An 18,606-nucleotide genomic window follows, 5' to 3' on the forward strand; every position below is an offset into this window, starting at 1 on the left:
CTGATAGGTATGATTCAGCCTGTCATTGTCAGTTTTAATTTGCATTTCTCTGGTTACTACTGAGTATGAACTCTTTTTGTTCATTGGCTTTTTGTGTTTCCTCTTTTTTTTTTTTTCTTTTTTTTGAGAGAGAGAGAGAGACACACAGAGCATAAGCACGGGAGGGGCAGAGCGTTAGGGAGACACAGAATCCACAGCAGGCTCCAGGCTCTGAGCTGTTAGCACTGAGCGGACATGGGGCTTGAACGCACGAACTGCGAGATCATGACCTGACTTGAAGTCGGATGCTTAACTGAGCCACCCAGGTGCCCTTCATGTTTCTTCTTTTAATACTTAGTTATTTATAAGAGTTCTTTATGTATTTTGGGTACTGACCATTTGTCAGTTATATGTATTGTAGGTGTCTTACTTTATGGGTTGTTTTTTCATCTGATAAATGCAAGTTCTTAAATTTAATGTCAGGATTTATTTTTTAATCTTTGTTGGCTGGTACTTTTTGTCTCTTGTTTAAGAAATCCTTCCCTTTGCCAAGGTTTTTTTTTTAAGTTTATTTATTTATTTTGAGAGAGAGAAAGCACGGGCAAGGAGGGGCAGAGAGGAGAGACAGAACCCCAAAGCAGGCTCTGCGCCATCAGTGCACAACCTGATGCGGGGCTCGAACTGATGAACTGTGAGATCATGACCTGAGCTAAGGTCAAGAGTCCCACACTTGATCCAGGTGCTGCCCCTTTGCCAAGGTTTTTTCTTAATTTTTTCTTAAATTTTTTTTTTTTTTAACATTTATTTATTTTTGAGAGACAGAGTAAGACAGAGCATGAGTGGTGGAGGGGCAGAGAGCGAGGGGGACAGAGGATCTGAAGCAGGCTCCAGGCTCTGAGCTGTCAGCACAGAGCCTGATGCAGGGCTCAAAATCACGGACCACGAAATCATGACCTGAGCCAAAGTCGGGTGCTTAAGCGACTGAGCCATCCAGGCGCCCCGTTAATTTTTTTTAACATTTATTTATTTTTGAGAGAGAGAGAGCGAGAGAGAGAGAGTGCATGCAAGAGGGGAAGAGGCAGAGAGAGGGGAGACACAGAATCCAAAGCAGGCTCCAGGCTCTGAGCTGTCAGCACAGAGCCCGATGCGGCGCCCAAACTCACAAGCTGTGAGATCATGACCTGATCCGAAGTTGGATGCTCAACCAACTGAGCCACCCAGGTGCCCCTCCTCTGCCAAGGTTTTAAAGGCTGCTGCTGATATATAAAATTTCAGTTGATTTTTATTTATTGATTTGAAGTTCTGTAATCTTAAGTTTTTTTTAATGTTTGTTTATTTTGAGAGAGAGGGAGAGAGCACGTGCATGCACTAGGGGGAGTGGCAGAGAGAGAATCCCAAGCAGGCTCTGAGCTGATAGTGCAGAGCCCAATATGGCCACGATCTCACGAAATGTGAGATCATGAGCTGAAATCAAGAGATGCCTAACTGAGCCACCCAGGTGTACCTCAAAATGTATTTGCTAAAAGTTGTTTATAATCTTTAATCTTTCTAATATTGGCAGCATATATAGTGGTACCGTGCTCTTTCCCCCACCCCTTATTCCCAGTTTTTGCTTACTTCTTTTTTCCCTTTTGTTTTTTGACTTATCAGAGGCTCATCAATTAGATTTTTGAAATAACTTTTATAAAAAATTTCTATAAAATCTCCATATTTGTTCCCTGGTTCATTAATTTTTGTGTTTTATTATTTTTATTCATCTGCTGATTTAGAGATTATATTGCAGTCCTCTTTCTAATTTTTTGAGACAGATGCTTACCTTATCTCTTGTCTTTTGTAACGTATTTCTTTCCAAATATTGCTTTTTGCTATCCCCTGAGTTTTGATAATGTAATTTTAAAAAGTTCAGTTCTAGATATTTTCTAATTCTCTTTTGATTTGGTTCTTTACCTGTGAGTTTAGAATTTTTTCATGTTCAAAAATCTCTTTTTCTTTAGTTATATTTTTGTTATTGAGATCTCTGACTTGATTGCACTCAGGTCTGAGAATGTTGCCCTTTTGATACCAGTCCTGTATTATGTTCTGTTGTATAACAAATTATCCCAGAACTTAATGGCTGAAAAGAGTTATTATTGTCTCATCATTTCTGTGGGTTCGGAATCTGAGCTCAAGCTTAGCTGTGTGCCCTGACTCTGGGTCCCTTGCAGGCTGTGATCAAGGTGTCACCCTGTCAGGCAGTCACCTTAAGGCTCAGTTGAGGGGAATCTACTTCCAGGAGTTTGGCCTCTTTCTTTTTTTAATTTTTTTATGTTTGTTTGTTTGTTTGTTTGTTTATTTATTTATTTTATTTTATTTTTTTTTTAAATTTTTTTTTTCAACGTTTATTTATTTTTGGGACAGAGAGAGACAGAGCATGAACGGGGGAGGGGCAGAGAGAGAGGGAGACACAGAATCAGAAACAGGCTCCAGGCTCTGAGCCATCAGCACAGAGCCTGACGCGGGGCTCGAACTCACGGACTGCAAGATCATGACCTGGCTGAAGTCGGACGCTTAACCGACTGCGCCACCCAGGCGCCCCTGTTTATTTATTTTTGAGACAGTAACAGAGCATGAGTGGGGGAGGGGCAAAGAGAGAGGGAAACACAAAATCTGAAGCAGGCTCCAGGCTCTGAGCTGTCAGCACAGAGCCTGATGTGGGGCTCGAACCCACCAACCGTGAGATAATGACCTGAACTGAAGTTGGACGCTTAACCAACTGAGCCACCCAGGCGCCCCCAGGAGTTTGGCCTCTTAATGTTTCTTTCTAACTTGCCAGCTCATTAGTGCATTTTAAAAGATTTGCATGTGTTTTCCCTATCATTATTGTTTTCATCAGAAGGGTCAGGGTACCTATGGAGCCAAACTGTTACAGATTGGAAATGTATCTGTGTCAGCTGCGAAAGACCTGAACTAAAAACAAAGAAATGATTTCCTGAGGAGGGGATTATTTTTTGAGACAAGGAACCCCTGTGAATTAGAGTCCAGTAAGGAAATCCAAAGCCATGTTACTATTTTAACAGAGGGAATTTCACAGGGGGAATTGGTAACACAGATGTGGGAGGCCTGGGAAGCAAATGGGAGCACCAAGGTTACCTAGTGGTAGTAATTGCAGGAGGCAGCTAACTTGCCTAGGGCTGATGATACAGAAGAGTGAGCTTCATGAGTCCGGAAGCGTGGAGGAGAGGTCCTGTGGAACTGGTGCTCAGCTCTCCGAGAAGGACAGCTGCATGAGTGCTGCACCTGTCTCTGAGGTGCCCAAGGAGGCTGGTGATGAGAGTATAGAGAGGAGCTGGGGAGGAGCTGGCATCTGGAGCTGGCTGCCACTTCTGGGAGGACCCTGATGAGAGCAGCAACCATTTGGGAAGGAACAAGTTTTCTGCCTCTTCCTACCTGCCGGTCGCCCTGTAGTTCCCCTATTGTCCATACCTAATAGCTGGAAAAAGAGAAGGTTGTTGGCAGAGCCCCAGCCCCTCTAAGCAGAGTACAAAAGAGTGGGTGTGGAGGGAGGGACAATCACCAAATAAAAGGCAAGAGGCTGACCCAGTGCTCTGGGAGTCTCTCAAGGCCTGCTTTACTCAACTAGCCAATGCCGTTCCTTGACAGGCCAGAAAGCCATGGAACCATGACTTACATTGCTGCTGCCATCCATGACTCCCAAACTTCACAAAGTATCCTTGCATTTGTTTATAGTAACTGGTATGAAGTGATAGCTGTTTCTCCTTTTCTCTTAGAATATAAAATATTATCAAGGTATCCGGGCTGCTGTGAGCAGGGTGAAGGACAGAGGACAGAAGGCTTTGGTTCTTGACATTGGCACTGGCACGGGACTCTTGTCAATGATGGCGGTCACAGCCGGGGCTGACTTCTGCTATGCCATTGAGGTGAGCCACACTGTTCAGATATGTGTCCTGTGTGTTGTGTGGGAAGTCTGTCATGTACCTTGCCTATCTGTTTGTTTACAAATGTTCATGGAGTGCTCACTCTGTTTCAGGCATAGAGCCAGGTTCTAAGGATATGGAGATGAATCAGACACCTTTCCTTACCCCAGGGTCTCCTTTTCTCCTCTGAAAACAGCAGTCCTCAGTCTTGGCCTCATGTCAGAATCACTTAAGTACTTAAATAGCTTCAGAAAATACTGATGCGGTTACTGCCTCCCCTGCCTCACCACCCCGCTATCCTGACTCCAGTTTTAATTTAATTATTCTGAGATGTGGCCTGGGCATTGGGAGTTTTAACTGTGCACCAAGGTTGAGACCTGCTAGTTTAAATTTTTTTTTAATTAAAAAAAATATTTTTTAATGTTTTTATTTTTGATGGAGAGAGAGAGAGCATGAGTGGGGGAGGAGCAGAGAGAGAGGGAGACACAGAATCCGAAGCAGGCTCCCGGCTTTGAGCTGTCGGCACAGAGCCAGACACGTGGCTCGAACTCACAAACCATGAGATCATGACCTGAGCTGAAGCCGGATGCCCAACTGACTGAGCCACCCAGGCGCCCCTAATTTTTTTTTTTTTTTTTTAACATTTATTCATTTTTGAGAGTGAGAGAGGCAGAGAATGAGTGGGAGAACGGCAGAGAGAGAGGGAGACATAGAATCCGAAGCAGGCTCCAGGCTCCGAGCTGTCAGGACAGGGTCCAACGCAGGGCTCGAACCCACGGACTGTGAGATCATGACCCGAGCTGAAGTTGGACACTTAACCGACTGAGCCACCCAGGCACCCGAGACCTACTAGTTTAAATGTCTCCATTGAGCCTGCTATCTTACTATGTTTGTCAGTAGTTGGGCAGTCTGTCATTTCATTTCTTTATTGTTAACATTAAACATACATTGTTTTGCTGATAAAGTAAATAATGCATTCTACCATAGAAAATATGGTAAATGTAAAACAAAAATAGCATGTTAACACAATGTTAACCATTGTTGAAATTTTGGCATATGTTCTTCACAGCTTTTGGGAAAAGGTAGCATGTATTTAAACACTTTTTCCTACAAGATTTGGTTTGTATGGTGATTGAGCTGTGAATAACAAAGTCCCAAAATAACATTGGCTTAAACAAGATAGAAGATTTTTGCTTTCTCACATAAAGTCTGGAGGCAGCACTCTGGGGTATTCTACTCAGACTCCTTCTAGCTCCCCACCCCTCTTTCCCTATAGTGTGGCCCTCATGTTCATGGTCTAGAAAGGTGGGCATTTTAGGCTGAGGGAATCCCGTATTGTATTGTCCAGAGTCATGGCAAACAGGGTCAGGGTAGAAATCCAGAAAGGTAGATTGTAGCCACACTATGGAGGACCTGAGTGCTACAATAAAGACTTCTAACTTCAGTATCCTGAGTTAGTTGTTCTTAGCCTGAAATAAGAATAATGGGCTTCAGGGGCGCCTGGGTGGCTCAGTCGGTTAAGCGTCCGACTTCGGCTCAGGTCATGATCTCGCAGTCTGAGTTCAAGCCCCACGTCGGGCTCTGTGCTGACAGCTTGGAGCCTGGAGCCTGCTTCAGATTCTGTGTCTCCCTTTCTCTGACCCTCCCCATTCATGCTCTGTCTCTTTCTCTCTCAAAAATAAATAAACATTAAACAAAAAAAAAGAATAGGTTTCAGGGGCCTTTGGATGGCTTGGTCATTTAAGCGCCCGACTTCAGCTCAGGTCATGATCTCAGCACTCGAGCCCCACATCAGGCTCTGTGCTGACAGCTCAGAGCCTAGAACCTGCTTTGGATTCTGTCTCCCTCTCTTTCTGTCCCTCCCCCACTTGTGCTCTTTCTCTCTCTCAAATATGAATAAACATTAAAAAGAAAATCTTAACAAAAAAAAAAAGAAAAATGGGGTTCAGGTCTCCATTAAGTCCTGAGAGAGGTAGGGGTGTGTGTGTGTATGTATGTGTATGAGTGTATGACTCTGTGCACTTGTCTCAGGACTTCATAAAAAGATGAAGAGTCATTTCTTGGCCTTCTGGGGCATCATCAAGATTTTTTTTTGAGAGAAGAGAGACAAAGAGAATATGAGCAGGAGAGAGGGAGGGGGAGAGAGAGGACCCCAAGCAGGTTCCACATCCAGCATGGTGCCTGATGCAGGGTTCAGTCTTATAAACTGTGAGATCATGACCTGAGCCAAAATCAAGAGTCAGATGCTTAACCAACTGAGCCACCCAGGTGCCTCCAGCATCATGATTTTTAAACAGATACAAAAAAATTTATATTTTAGGATAGTTACCTTAGTTAGTCTCAAGTAAATTTTATTATCCTTACTTTACAAATGAAGAAACTAAGACCCAGAGAGATTAAAGACTTAATCTCACAATTAATAAATAGGAGAGCTAGACCTGGAGACTTGGTCTTTTGGTTGCTAATTAAGGTGCTAGCCCTACAGTGGTATCTTGGATGGGAGAGGATGTGTGAGTGTGAGATTTCTAGCATGGTTGTCTGGGGGAACAGTGATGCTGTTGACTGGTGAGAGGAACTCAAGAAGATACTTACTTTGTAGGAAAGATAATGCATTTCATGTTGGATGTGGTAAGTATGAGAGAGACAGGTCCCAGGGCAGGAGTCACTTTATGCGTGGACTGCTAATTGAAAATACAGGGTGAGGGGGCACCTGGGTGGCTCAGTCGGTTGTGCGTCTGACTCTTGATTTCAGCTTAGGTCATGATCTTACAGTTTGTGATTTGAGCTCCACTTCAGGCTCCTCACTCTTAGTGCAGAGCCTGTTTGAGATTTCGCCTTCCCTCCCTCTCTCTGTGCCCCTCCCCTGCTCGCGCTCTCTCTCAAAATGAGTAAATAAACTTAAAAAAAAAGTACACACACACATACATATATGTATGTTATATATATATATATATGTACGGTAAGAACATGTTTTCTGGCAGAATTGGTAGGACTGTGCTGTTGGGTTTTTCTATATATTTCCATCTCAGTTACCTGGATTTCTAATTTCTGTCTTGGTACTCTGGTCTGTGATTCTCAGATCTTTCCTTTTTGGCTCTTGACATCTTATGGTGGCCTCCCAGCTTTTACTTTAGTGACCACCTTTTGAACCTCTCAACTCAGTTCTAGCTGGACTGCCCTGTGGTTTTCAACTCTGCCTGAGCTCCACAACTGGAAAGACAGGTCTAGAACAATGAGTGAGAACCTGCTAGTCTCTGGAGATGGACGTCTGAACCTTTAGAGAGTGGCATGTACAGGCGATTTCCAAACTCATTTGCAGATGTGGCAGGTGAAGCTGGCATTGTAGGAGATTGTTCAAGGAGAGAGTAAAATGAGAAGGGCAGAGCTGGGGACATGCCTGTGAGGGAAGAAGGGTGGCCAGTAAAGCAAGTTCAGACAGATGCAAAGAGACCCTAGAGGGCAGAGGTGGAAGCCAAGGTTGCAGGGCATTCATGGGAAAAAGGAAGTGGTCAGCAAGTGTGGATGTTCTAGCCCAGCATTGTCATATAGAACTTTCTGTGATGCTGAATATTCTATAGCTGTGCTGGCCAACATAGTGGTCCGTAGCCACATACGGCTGCTGAGCACTTGCAGTGTGACTAGTATGAGGAACTGAATTTTTTTTTTAATTTTTTTTTTTTTTTTTTTGAGAGAGAGAGAGAGAGAGAGAGAGAGAGAGAGAGACAGAGTGTGAGTCGGGCAGGGGTAGAGAGAAAGAGACACAGAATCTGAAACAGGCTCCAGGCTCCGAGCTGTCAGCACAGAGCCTGACGTGGGGCTTGCGCTCACAAACTGCAAGATCATGATCTGAGCTGAAGTCGGACACTTAACCGACTGAGCCACCCAGACGCCCTGAGAACTTAATTTTTAAATTTCACTTAGTTTGAATCAACGTCTATTTAAATGCATGTGGTCACTGTGTTAGCACTGATGTAGCAGTTGAGTAGGATGAGGACTGAGAGAAAGCTGTTAGGTTGGCAGCTAGGAGGTGACCTCCTTTAAATGGTATTTTCAGGGGAATAGGTTTGAGGAGTAGATGGAATGCAAGGAATTACAGACAGTGACTATAAACTTCTCTTTTAACACATTTGAAAAGTGAGGAATATTTTGGGAAGGTGTATTCGTTACAGTGATTTCTGTGGCAAATGCTTTGAGAATAAAGCGTGGTCCTGGTTTCCTCACTTATTTTCCTTCTTTGTAAGAGCAAGAAGAACTTTCTCAGAAATCTCTAGCAAACCTCTCTTTGGGTATCTTTGGCCAGAATAAGGTTCAATCCTATTTAACTTACTTGAGTGACATGGCCTGAGAGATTCAGTTACACTTAGACCAGACAGGTGTACCACTTGGAAGTGATACAGTCATTCCCCAAACTGGAGGTGCAGGGGAGTACACAGAATGATGTTGGGAAGTCATCTTCAGGGGCCATTCCAGAAAGAAGTGTTCTGGGAGAGATTTTGAGGTCTTAAGCTAAGGAGGAGACTGTGAATGTCAAGCCTGAAGGGTCAACAGAAGAGATGAGTGATAATGTCCAGAGGCAGGAGGGCTGAGGGGATGATACGAACTTGTGATAACTTTGGGGTGGAGGCAAAGTGATGGGTGAGAACTGAGGTCTTGAGGCCCTCAGACTACATCTAAAAACACCAAGCCAGATCCTAGAAATAATTTGAAACAGATTGGAACGATTTTTTTCCTAGGTAAGCACATATGTATCCTTTACAGAAGAATATAGCATTTCCTTTTGATTTTAATAAAAGAAGTATGTGTTCATGGTAGAAAATATGGAAAACGCAGAAAAGGACTTAGGAAAAATGGAAATCTTGTCCTTGTGACCAGTTACTTTATCATTTTGTTCCATTTCCACTCTGTAGGTGTGGCCACATGTGCATCTGTATGTTTTATGCACTATCGTGGTTGGAGCCGTGCAATCTAAATTGGGCAAGCTAGAAAGTAAGAGTTGGAGGGGTTTGTGTTTAGGGATAAGTGAAGGGTTTAGGAAGGCTTTGGAGAAGCGGGGGCTTCGTGCTTCCTGGAAAGTTGGGTTTGCCTTGGCAGGTTGGGGTAGGGCAGAGAAGGCTAAGGCTTCCCTAGTGCACAATAAGATCAGTGTGGCCGGAGCATCAGTCATGGGTGGGGATGGATTAGGAGGGGAATAAGGCTGGGGGAACTAAGGTGGTTCATATTATGGAGGTCCTCGAATGCCATAAAATAGAGGCTGTATTATGCCAGCAGAGAGGATTTGGGACAGTTTTGAGCTGACGCCTGTTTACATTTAACAACTAATGCAGTAACAGTCTCACTTCCTTCTAGAGAGTACAGTTGTCCAGCCCCATTCCCCCAGGGTGTGGTTTTGTGAAGCAAATCCCCTTGCTGCCTTCTTCTAGCCTGGCTCTGACACCTGCCGTCCTTACTAGGTAGTGCAACCTTCCTGGGAAGCCCTGCGTCCCCAGTGTGCCTAGCATGTAAGGTTTAACTCCTGCAAGTTAAACCCAGTGGATGGCCTTCCCTTTGTGTTCATTTTTATGACATGCATTTGGAGAATAAACTATTTAAGTTACAAAGGTGAAGTCTCATTTATTTAGATCAAATCAGCCCAAGAAATATTTTGCCTGTATCAAACAGTAACAGAGGTACATTTTATATATTCAGGAGGTAACTCTGTAATGGAGACCTCTTTTACTTCAAGTCTTAGAACCTGTATCAAGACATATTGTGTCTTGATTCTCCATTTAAAGAGAGATTACTAATCTTTGATGTTAGGATGTTATTTAATTTATTGCTCATTTTTACTTGGGTTTTGGCTCCAATTTCTAGGTTTTCAAGCCTATGGCTGATGCTGCTGTAAAGATTGTGGAGAAAAATGGCTTCAGTGATAAGATTAAGATTATTAACAAGCATTCTACTGAGGTGACGATGGGGCCAGGTAAGATCAACACATACTGTTTTGAGGGGTGCCTGGGTGGCTCATTCGGTTGAGCATCTGACTCTTGATTTCTGCTCAGGTCATGATCTCATGGGGCTCTGCTCTGACAGCATGGAGCCTGCTTGGGATTCTCTCTCTCCCTCTCTCTGCCCCTCTCATGATAGTGCGCTTTTTCGTGCTCTCTCTCTCAAAATAAATAAACTTAAAAAAAAGCAAAACATACTGTTTTAAAAGCCTTATTCACTCTTATAGGAGAGAAGACAAGGTTTATTCTAGTTATCTGGAATAAACGTATTCAGGTTATTGAAGAGAAATAGGGCCTCTCCACTTGGTCTGAAGATAAGTACTTTGCTTCTCTACTAGTGAAAGCAAATCAGCAGTGAGTAAACCAAAACTAATGCTCAACAGTGGTGAGACAAATGAAACTTCCTTTTGCTTTAAGCAAGTTGAAATTCTTATGTGACTCAGTTCTCAGAGATTTGAGTTTTATCGACAGAAGTAGAACTAAGTAGATAACAGAAAGAGGTTTGCTTAGTGCTGACATCCTGCTTCAGCATCCAACATGGGAGATTTGCTTGTATAGCACAGTCTCTCCAGGTTTTCAGAATATTTTTTATAGTGTAGGCATTTGAGTCAGACTTCTAAAATTTCACATGCCACTTGATACCTGGAGAGACAGTGGAAAGATTTGCAAAAGAAGCTTCTGGGATGAGGTTATGTATATCACCAGTTTTTTAAAATGCAGTATTTTAGATGGAAGCATCTATATAAGATCAACGTTTTTGTCCCATTTAAAAAAAATGTTTTTTTAAATGGAGAATCTGAAACATGCACAAAAGAAAGGATTAGTGTGCCCTTTATTTTTGAAGCCTACAAAAGAGTGTGCAAATAATTATCTCATTTTTTAGTCCACATTATTGAGGTATAATGTACATAAAATGAGTGCATCTGGGGCACTTGGGTGGCTCAGTCAGTTAAGCGCCCAACTTCGGCTCGGATCATGATCTCGCGGTTCCAGAGTTCAAGCCCCACATCAGGCTCTGTGCTGACAGCTCAGAGCCTGGAACCTGCTTCAGATTCTTTCTCTCCCTCTCTTTCTGCCCCTCCCCAGTGCGTGTGCACTCTCTTTCTCTCTCTCTCTCTGTCTCAAAAATATACATTAAAAAAATTTTTTTAAAAATGACGGGGCGCCAGGGTGGCGCAGTCGGTTAAGCGTCCGACTTCAGCCAGGTCACGATCTCGCGGTCCGTGAGTTCGAGCCCCGCGTCAGGCTCTGGGCTGATGGCTCAGAGCCTGGAGCCTGTTTCCGATTCTGTGCCTCCCTCTCTCTCTGCCCCTCCCCCGTTCATGCTCTGTCTCTCTCTGTCCCAAAAATAAATAAACGTTGGAAAAAAAAAAAAAATTAAAAAAAAAAAATGAGTGCATCTGTCTTAAGTATATAGTTTGAGTTTGGACAAATGTAAACACATTTGTAACCTCTTCTGCATTCCAGACTAGAAAGTCTTTACCGTGCACAGATTTCCTCATGGCCGCTTTATAGTCTTTTGCCTCCGTATCACTGATCCTAGGCATCCACTGATGTGCTTTCTTCTTTTTTTTTTAACGTTTATTCATTTTTGAGACAGAGAGAGACAGAGCATGAATGGGGGAAGGTCACAGAGAGAGGGAGAAACAGAATCTGAAACAGGCTCCAGGCTCTGAGCTGTCAGCACAGAGACTGACGCGGGGCTCGAACTCACTGCGATGCGAGATCGTGACCTGAAAAAAAGCCGAAGTCGGATGCCCAACCGACTGAGCCACCCAGGCGCCTCAACATTGTGAATATTCTTAAGCTTCTTCTCAAAACAAGTGTCAAAGGTCACAGTAAACCTCAAGACCTAAGAAACTAACATGTCCATCAGTAGGTGAGGGGATGAACAAATTAAAGTATGCACACACACAGTGCTACTCAGCAACCCTTTAGCCACAGAACGTGGATGAAACCCAAAAGCATTATGCTAAAGAAAAGAAAGAGTACATGTGGGTGATTTCACTTACTCAAAATTCTAGAAAGGGGGGGATCTAATCTACATTGAAGAAAGTTTTGCATTGCTGAGTACCAGAGTTTATTGCCTCCCTTTAAAAACTTTGTCTGGGGGCATCTGGGTGGTTCAGTCAGTTAAGTGCCTGACTTTGGCCAGGTCATGATTTCATGGTTTGTGAGTTCAAGCCCCACCTTGGACTCTCTGCTGTCAGCACAGAGCCTGCTTTGGATTTTCTATCTCCCTCTCTCTGTCTCGTGTCTGCTCACTCCCTCTCAAAAATAAATATAATTTTTTTTTTTTAATTAAAAAAATAGGCTTTGCCTGGCATGCGGTTGGGCTACTAGTAGGTTAGTTTGATCCTTTCAGGGCTTGTTTGTTTTTGTTTTTTTTTTAAATTTTTTTTTTCAACGTTTATTTATTTTTGGGACAGAGAGAGACAGAGCATGAACGGGGGAGGGGCAGAGAGAGAGGGAGACACAGAATTGGAAACAGGCTCCAGGCCCTGAGCCATCAGCCCAGAGCCTGACGCGGGGCTCGAACTCACGGACCGCGAGATCGTGACCTGGCTGAAGTCGGACGCTTAACCGTCTGCGCCACCCAGGCGCCCCTCAGGGCTTGTTTTTAAGCTTTGTTGGAGCAGGGTTAGAATAGCTTTATTTATTGATTTATTTATTTTTAAAGATTTTTATTTTTAATCTCTACACCCAATGTAGGACTCGAACTCACAGCCCTGAGATCAAGAGCCACACGCTCCACTGATTGAATCACCTGGCACCCTGGGTTAGAATAATTTTAAGTCAGGTTTTCTCAAAAGTGACATTTTGGGCCTGATAATTTGTTGGGAGGAGCTGTCCTGTGTATTGGAGGATGTTTACCCCTGGCTTCTAACCAGTAGAAGCTGGTATCACCTACTCCCCCACTAGCATTTGTACCAACCAGAAATGTCTCCAGACATTGCTGAATGTCTTGGGGGTGGGTAGGGGCAAAATTGCCCTGTATTGAAAACCACTGTTCCTCCTCCTCCTCCTCCTCCTTCTTTTTTTTTTTTAATGTTTATTATTTTTCAGAGAGAGCATGAGTAGGGGAAGGACAGAGAGAGAGAGGGAGACAGAATATGAAGCAGGCTCTAGGTTCTGAGCTGTTTGAGAGCCAGATGCAGGGCTCAAACTCATGGACCAAGAGAACATGACCTCAGCCGAAGTCAGATTCTTAACCGACTGAGCCACCCAGGCGCCCCTGTTTTAAGACTACCTTGGTCACACTAGCAAAGCATGGCTTTTCTGGGGTCTCCGCTTAGTGTCTGTTGCTGGCTGATTGGAACTAGAATGTTTCCCAGTCCTCTGTAAGCTCTGGAAATTATTCAATTTCTAGCTCTATGGTTGTCCTTTGCCAGACTTTCTATATTCTTCTATATGTGTGAATATATTCAACAAGAGGCTTCGGGGGAGTCCTGTGCAGATTTCGGAAACCTGCTTTCTGTGTAACATCCTCTCTGGTCCCTGCCCCCAGTCGTGAGCCCCAGCCACCTGCCCTCTCTCAGCTTCAGTTGCTATCTCTTTACCTCAGCAAGATTGCTACGTTCTGCCTGACATCCTGCTTTTTGTACAGCATCTGGAAACTACCTACTGGCAGAAAGCCAGAGCAGTTGCAGGGGTCACTTTGTTTCTCTTCTTAGAGAACAAATTTGTTTCCTCTTATTCAACATCTGAAAGCACTTGTTTCATATATTTTATCTAGTTTTCTAGTTGACTACAGTGGGTGGCTAAGTTTGATCCCAAGTACTCCACAGGTAACTTGGGGAGCAACATTTGTCCATCTAGTCATGTGGCAAAGACATACAAGGCACTGGGGTAACCACCCCTCCCCAGGTTCCCACTGCACCCTCCTGTATTAGCACTCACATGCTAGATACCAGGCTCTTCAAGAGTATTTATTGAGATTCAGTGGATCATAAAACTTAGTTTATTTGAAGCAAATTGAATAATAAGTCATTTTAAGTTACAAAATTGTTTTAAGAATTATTCAGGAGGTAGAATTGGCAGGGCTTGGTGACTCATTGGATGTAAGATGACAGGGAGGAATCAAGAATTCAGCCAATGTTTGCTGGTTGTTGTGGGTGCTAGGTGTTGTTCTAGGCATTGGGGTAAAATGGCAAGCAGAGCAGGCAGGGTCTCTGCTCTCCTGGAGCTGACAAATGATGCCCTGGTTTCAGGGCTGTGTGACCGGTGGTGCCATCCACTGAGGCAGAAGCATCGGAGGGAGAAGCAGTTGTGTAGGGGTTGGGTGCAGTTTGGGATAATATACTTCCGTTCGAGTTTGGCATGATATCAGAGATGTGGGCAGTGCCATTCAGGAGGGCAGTCTCTGTGCCAAGAGACAGATGTTTCTTGTCAGCCTCCTTGCATGGCATACTGCCATTGAGCACAAGGGTACTTCATAGAATGTAGATACCTGGGTGGCCCAGTCAGTTGAGTGTCCTACTCTTAATTTCAGCTCAGGTCATGATCTCACAGGTTCCTGGGATGGAGCCCTGCATTGGGCTCTGTGCTGAGAATGCAGAGCTTGCTTGGGATTTTCTCTCTCCCTCTTTGTCCCTTGCTCTTGAGCATGTGTGCACATACTCTCTCCCTGTCTCAAAGTACGTAAACTTAAAAAAGAAAGTGAAAGTGGACAGCTTTTTCCTTTGCTGTGTTACCACTATATCTCATTACTCTTGTTTTTTTTTTTTTTTTTTTTTTTTTAAATTTTTTTTCAACGTTTTTATTTATTTTTGGGACAGAGAGAGACAGAGCATGAACGGGGGAGGGGCAGAGAGAGAGGGAGACACAGAATCGGAAACAGGCTCCAGGCTCCGAGCCATCAGCCCAGAGCCTGACACGGGGCTCGAACTCACGGACCGTGAGATCGTGACCTGGCTGAAGTCGGACGCTTAACCGACTGCGCCACCCAGGCGCCCCTCATTACTCTTGTTTTAAAGATTACGTGACTGATGGTCAGCACTGAAGGTTCAAGGCTAGAAAGTGGGATCCAGCCCCAGGTCTCCATGACTTCAGGTTTTCTCTACCTCACCCTCCTTTGAGCTTCCTAAATGCTTCTCTTTCCTTTTGTTATCCATGAGACTTGTCTTCTTTGTGGGGAAGATGAGTGGGCTTTGTCAGATGAGAATTTGTGTGCCATTAGAAGTATTTATGGTTAATTCTCTATGATAATTAGCCCCTTCCAAAGTTTATTGTCTCTTGGCTCATTAAAAATTGTAATTGTAGAAGTAACATTACATTACATGATGGAGGTTTGAGAAATAGATTCAGCAAAAGGTCTTCCCTGATCCTAGTATTCTAAAACAACTATTATTTGGGGAATTGACTGGTAGCAAGAAATTAACTTAATTAAGGAGGATTTAGTAGAAGGAACTGGGGATTCTGAATCCTGGATCTTGTAGTATCATTGGAATCATGCAACCTCTCTTGCTTTGGTTTTTCTCTCTCTGTGCAGCCTAGAAATAGAAGTACCAGCATTCAGGGGCACCTGAGTGGCTCATTCACTTAAGCTTCCTACTCTTGATTTCAGTTTAGGTCATGATCTTATGGTTCATGGGTTCAAGCCCCAGGGTTGGGCTTCATGCTCATGGCATGGAGCCTGCTCGGGATTTCTCTCTCTCCCCCTCTCTCTGCCTCTCCCCCATTCGTGCTCGCTCGCTCTCTCTCTCTTAAAAATAAATAAAAAATAAACTTAAAAAGTAGAAGCATTAAGTTTTTGTTTTTCAAATCATTGTTGTTAATATATTAATAGTTTATTTAATTGTTAATTTGCATCTCTCCAATTGCTAATAAGAATGATACATTTTTGGGGTGCCTGGGTGGCTCAGTTGGTTAAGCACCTGACTCTTGATCTCAGGGTCAGGAGTTCAGGCCTTGTGTTGGGGTCTACACTGGGCATGGGGCCTACTTTAAAAATAAATAAATAAATAAATAACATTTTCCATATAATTGATTGATTTTTCTGTTTTGAATTGTCTGTTTGTATTTTTGCCTGGTTTTCTTTTTGGGTGTTTATAGCTTTCTTATCAGTTCTGCAAGTCCCTTGCAATATTAAATGTACAGAAAAATTGAAAGAGTGGTGTAGTGGACACTTACATTCTCTTAAGCAAGACTTATCAGTTGCTGGTATTTTGATGTGTATATGTACATCGAAATGGGCTCTTTGGTGAGCCATTGGAAAGTTAGTTGCATGACACTATTGAATTGTTCGGTATATGTATATGCTTTCAATTTAGTGATCTGTTAACCTTTTATCTTTCACGTATTTGTTGTAAATATTTTTTTGACCGCTTGCTTCTGGCTCTTTGTTCATGTTTCTTAGATGGTGACATGCCATGCCGTGCCAATATCCTGATAACGGAGTTGTTTGATACGGAACTGATTGGAGAGGGAGCGCTGCCTTCCTATGAACATGCACACAGGCATCTCGTGCAGGTAGGGAATCAAGGACCTCCCTCGCACATATTGCTGTGATCTCAGCCAGCTCACACAGGTCTCATTGATACAATGTGCTGTGCACAGCCTGAGCCCTCAGTACTTCTCTGTACACCTTAGGGTGCCCTTCATTCCTACAAGACTCTGGTTCTCCTCAATTAGGATTTCTGGATCTCTTATCAGGTCTTTGTAGGCTAGAGTCAAAAGGCAAGAAACTGTGTTTCAATTCAATTCAATTCAGCAAACATTCTTTGAATGTCACCCGTGTATAAGGTGTTCTAGCATCCAGGGAGAAATATCAGACATCCTTCTTGTTTCTAAGATCCACCGTCAGTGACAGTAAAGACTGGATGGGCCAAATGGAGAGGCACACAGAAGCACCACTAACATTTGTTTTAGGACTGGCGGATGGGGTCTGGGATCAGGAGATGAGGTCATGTGTAGAGATGGTGGAATTTGGAAAGGCACTGAGAAGAGAGAGAGGTATCCCAGGTAGAGGACCTATTTGGTAGGTCAGTGAGAACACCACACTGAGTGGGCTTGTGAGCTAATGGTGGAGAGTGGGGGAGAGGGTGGAAGGCCTTGAATGCGAAACCATTCCAGGTAGAAGAATTTGGGTAGTGATAATCGTTGACAGTTTTGGGGGAAGGGAGAAGCGTGTTGAAAGTGTTATCACAGGGATGTTGGTCTTTTTTTTTTATGGACATAAGCTTCCCCAGAGGCAAAAGCCAGGTGGGGAGGTATGAGTGTCTGCTTCTTTTGCTGCCACCTGTCCTGTGGGAACCATCCAGGTGAGCCTACAACTGTCTCAGTCTGGGGCCCTCTTTGGGGATTCTTGGTGTTCGCACAATGAAGAATGTGGCTCCTTCCAGGGCAATTGGGGCCATAGTCCACCTTACTCACACGGTCAGCATGTGATGGTGATTGTTCCACAGATCCCTACGCTGTGTGAGATGTCTCATTGTCTCCAAAATGTGAAATCTTTTTCTAGTAATGTTAGTAATTATTGCTGTTTCTTCACATTAAAACCATCAGCTAAAGCAAAACAAAACAAAACAAAAACTACCAACTAGATGAATCCCTGAAACAGAGAATGAGGATGTTAGAATTATGTTAGTGTTGCCCAATTGGTCTTTTCTCTAATACATTTAATAATTATGAGTTGTGCAGGCAGCCATCTGCAGTTTCCTTTCTCAGCTGACCTGTGCAGCTAGGTGTCCATTGTCTGGGGGTATTTTTTTTTTTTTAATGTTTGTTTATTTTTAATGTTTATTTATTTATTTTGAGAGTGAGCAAGTAGGGGGAGGGACAGAGAGAGAGGAGAGAAAGAATCCCAAACAGGCTCCATGCTATCAGCACAGAGCCCGATGTGTGGCTCGATCCCGCAAGCTGTGAGATCATGACCTGAGCCGAAACCAAGAATCAGGTGTTTAACTGACTGAGCCACCTGGGTGCCCCTCCACTGTCTGTTCTAATCGCTGTCCCCATCTGTCCACCCTGTTTCTGAGATTGAAAGAGTTACGGCTTTACACAAAGGCTTCCATTGCCCTGTCCCTCTTCCTGCCTTGTTGAGGGTCATGGAACTAGGATGCTGGCATGTCTAACAGATAGTCCATCTGGTGTCCATGTGGTGATGAATGACCCAGTGATTAATCTGAGAAGGTAGATTTATCAAGTGCCTTCATTTTTCTGGGCTCCTTTTTGAGTACCAGGAATATGAAGGTGCACTCCCAGACAGGCAGGTAGGTGAGCAGATTATCCCAGTACAGTTGGAGTTATGCTCAGATGGTCAGTGGGGTGAGATCCTGTCCGCTCTGGTAGGGTATGATGGGGAGCATGAAGGGAGATAAAGCTTGAGCTGAGTCTGTCTTCAAGAATCATCAAGTATTGGCCTGGCAGACGAGGGTATTCTCAGTAGAAAAGGTCAGCATGCAGAAAGATGTGAAGAAGAGCTGGTACAGGGCAAGTTGTTGGCATTATGGGTAGTGTGGGAGGCAGGGCTACATTCAGATGGGCCCCTGTGCTCCAGAAGGCAGTGTGTTACCACAGGAGGGGATTGACATTGGATTCATGCAGGCAGGCATTTGGAGAGCAGTTGAGGTGTAAGATCAGAGGTAGGAAGACTGATTGGAAGGTGGTTGGGGTCATCCAGGCCCTGAGGCTGAGACGAGCCTCAGCTGAGACCAGGGAAATGGGCCTGGAGAGGTAGACTTGGGGAGGAGGAAGGTGGTCAAAGACTTGGTAATTACTTAGATGTG

General features: G+C 43.9%; 1 protein-coding gene across 5 annotated transcripts in view; it reads left to right on the forward strand.

Moving 5' to 3' along the window:
* PRMT7 (protein arginine methyltransferase 7) overlaps window positions 1-18,606 on the forward strand; it is a 46,730-nt gene that overhangs the window by 11,905 nt on the left and 16,219 nt on the right. For all 5 annotated transcript variants that reach the window (XM_047078640.1, XM_047078642.1, XM_047078644.1 and 2 more), the window contains exons 5-7: window positions 3,747-3,896; window positions 9,744-9,852; window positions 16,236-16,348. In XM_047078640.1, the coding sequence (XP_046934596.1) occupies window positions 3,747-3,896; window positions 9,744-9,852; window positions 16,236-16,348 (372 nt within the window). The remainder of the gene's footprint in view (window positions 1-3,746; window positions 3,897-9,743; window positions 9,853-16,235; window positions 16,349-18,606) is intronic.

The sequence above is a fragment of the Lynx rufus genome, unplaced genomic scaffold (genome assembly GCF_022079265.1).
Source record: "Lynx rufus isolate CCGP_SWC_20201006 ecotype Redwood Valley unplaced genomic scaffold, mLynRuf1.p SCAF_16, whole genome shotgun sequence".
NCBI classification, from domain to species: domain Eukaryota; kingdom Metazoa; phylum Chordata; class Mammalia; order Carnivora; family Felidae; genus Lynx; species Lynx rufus.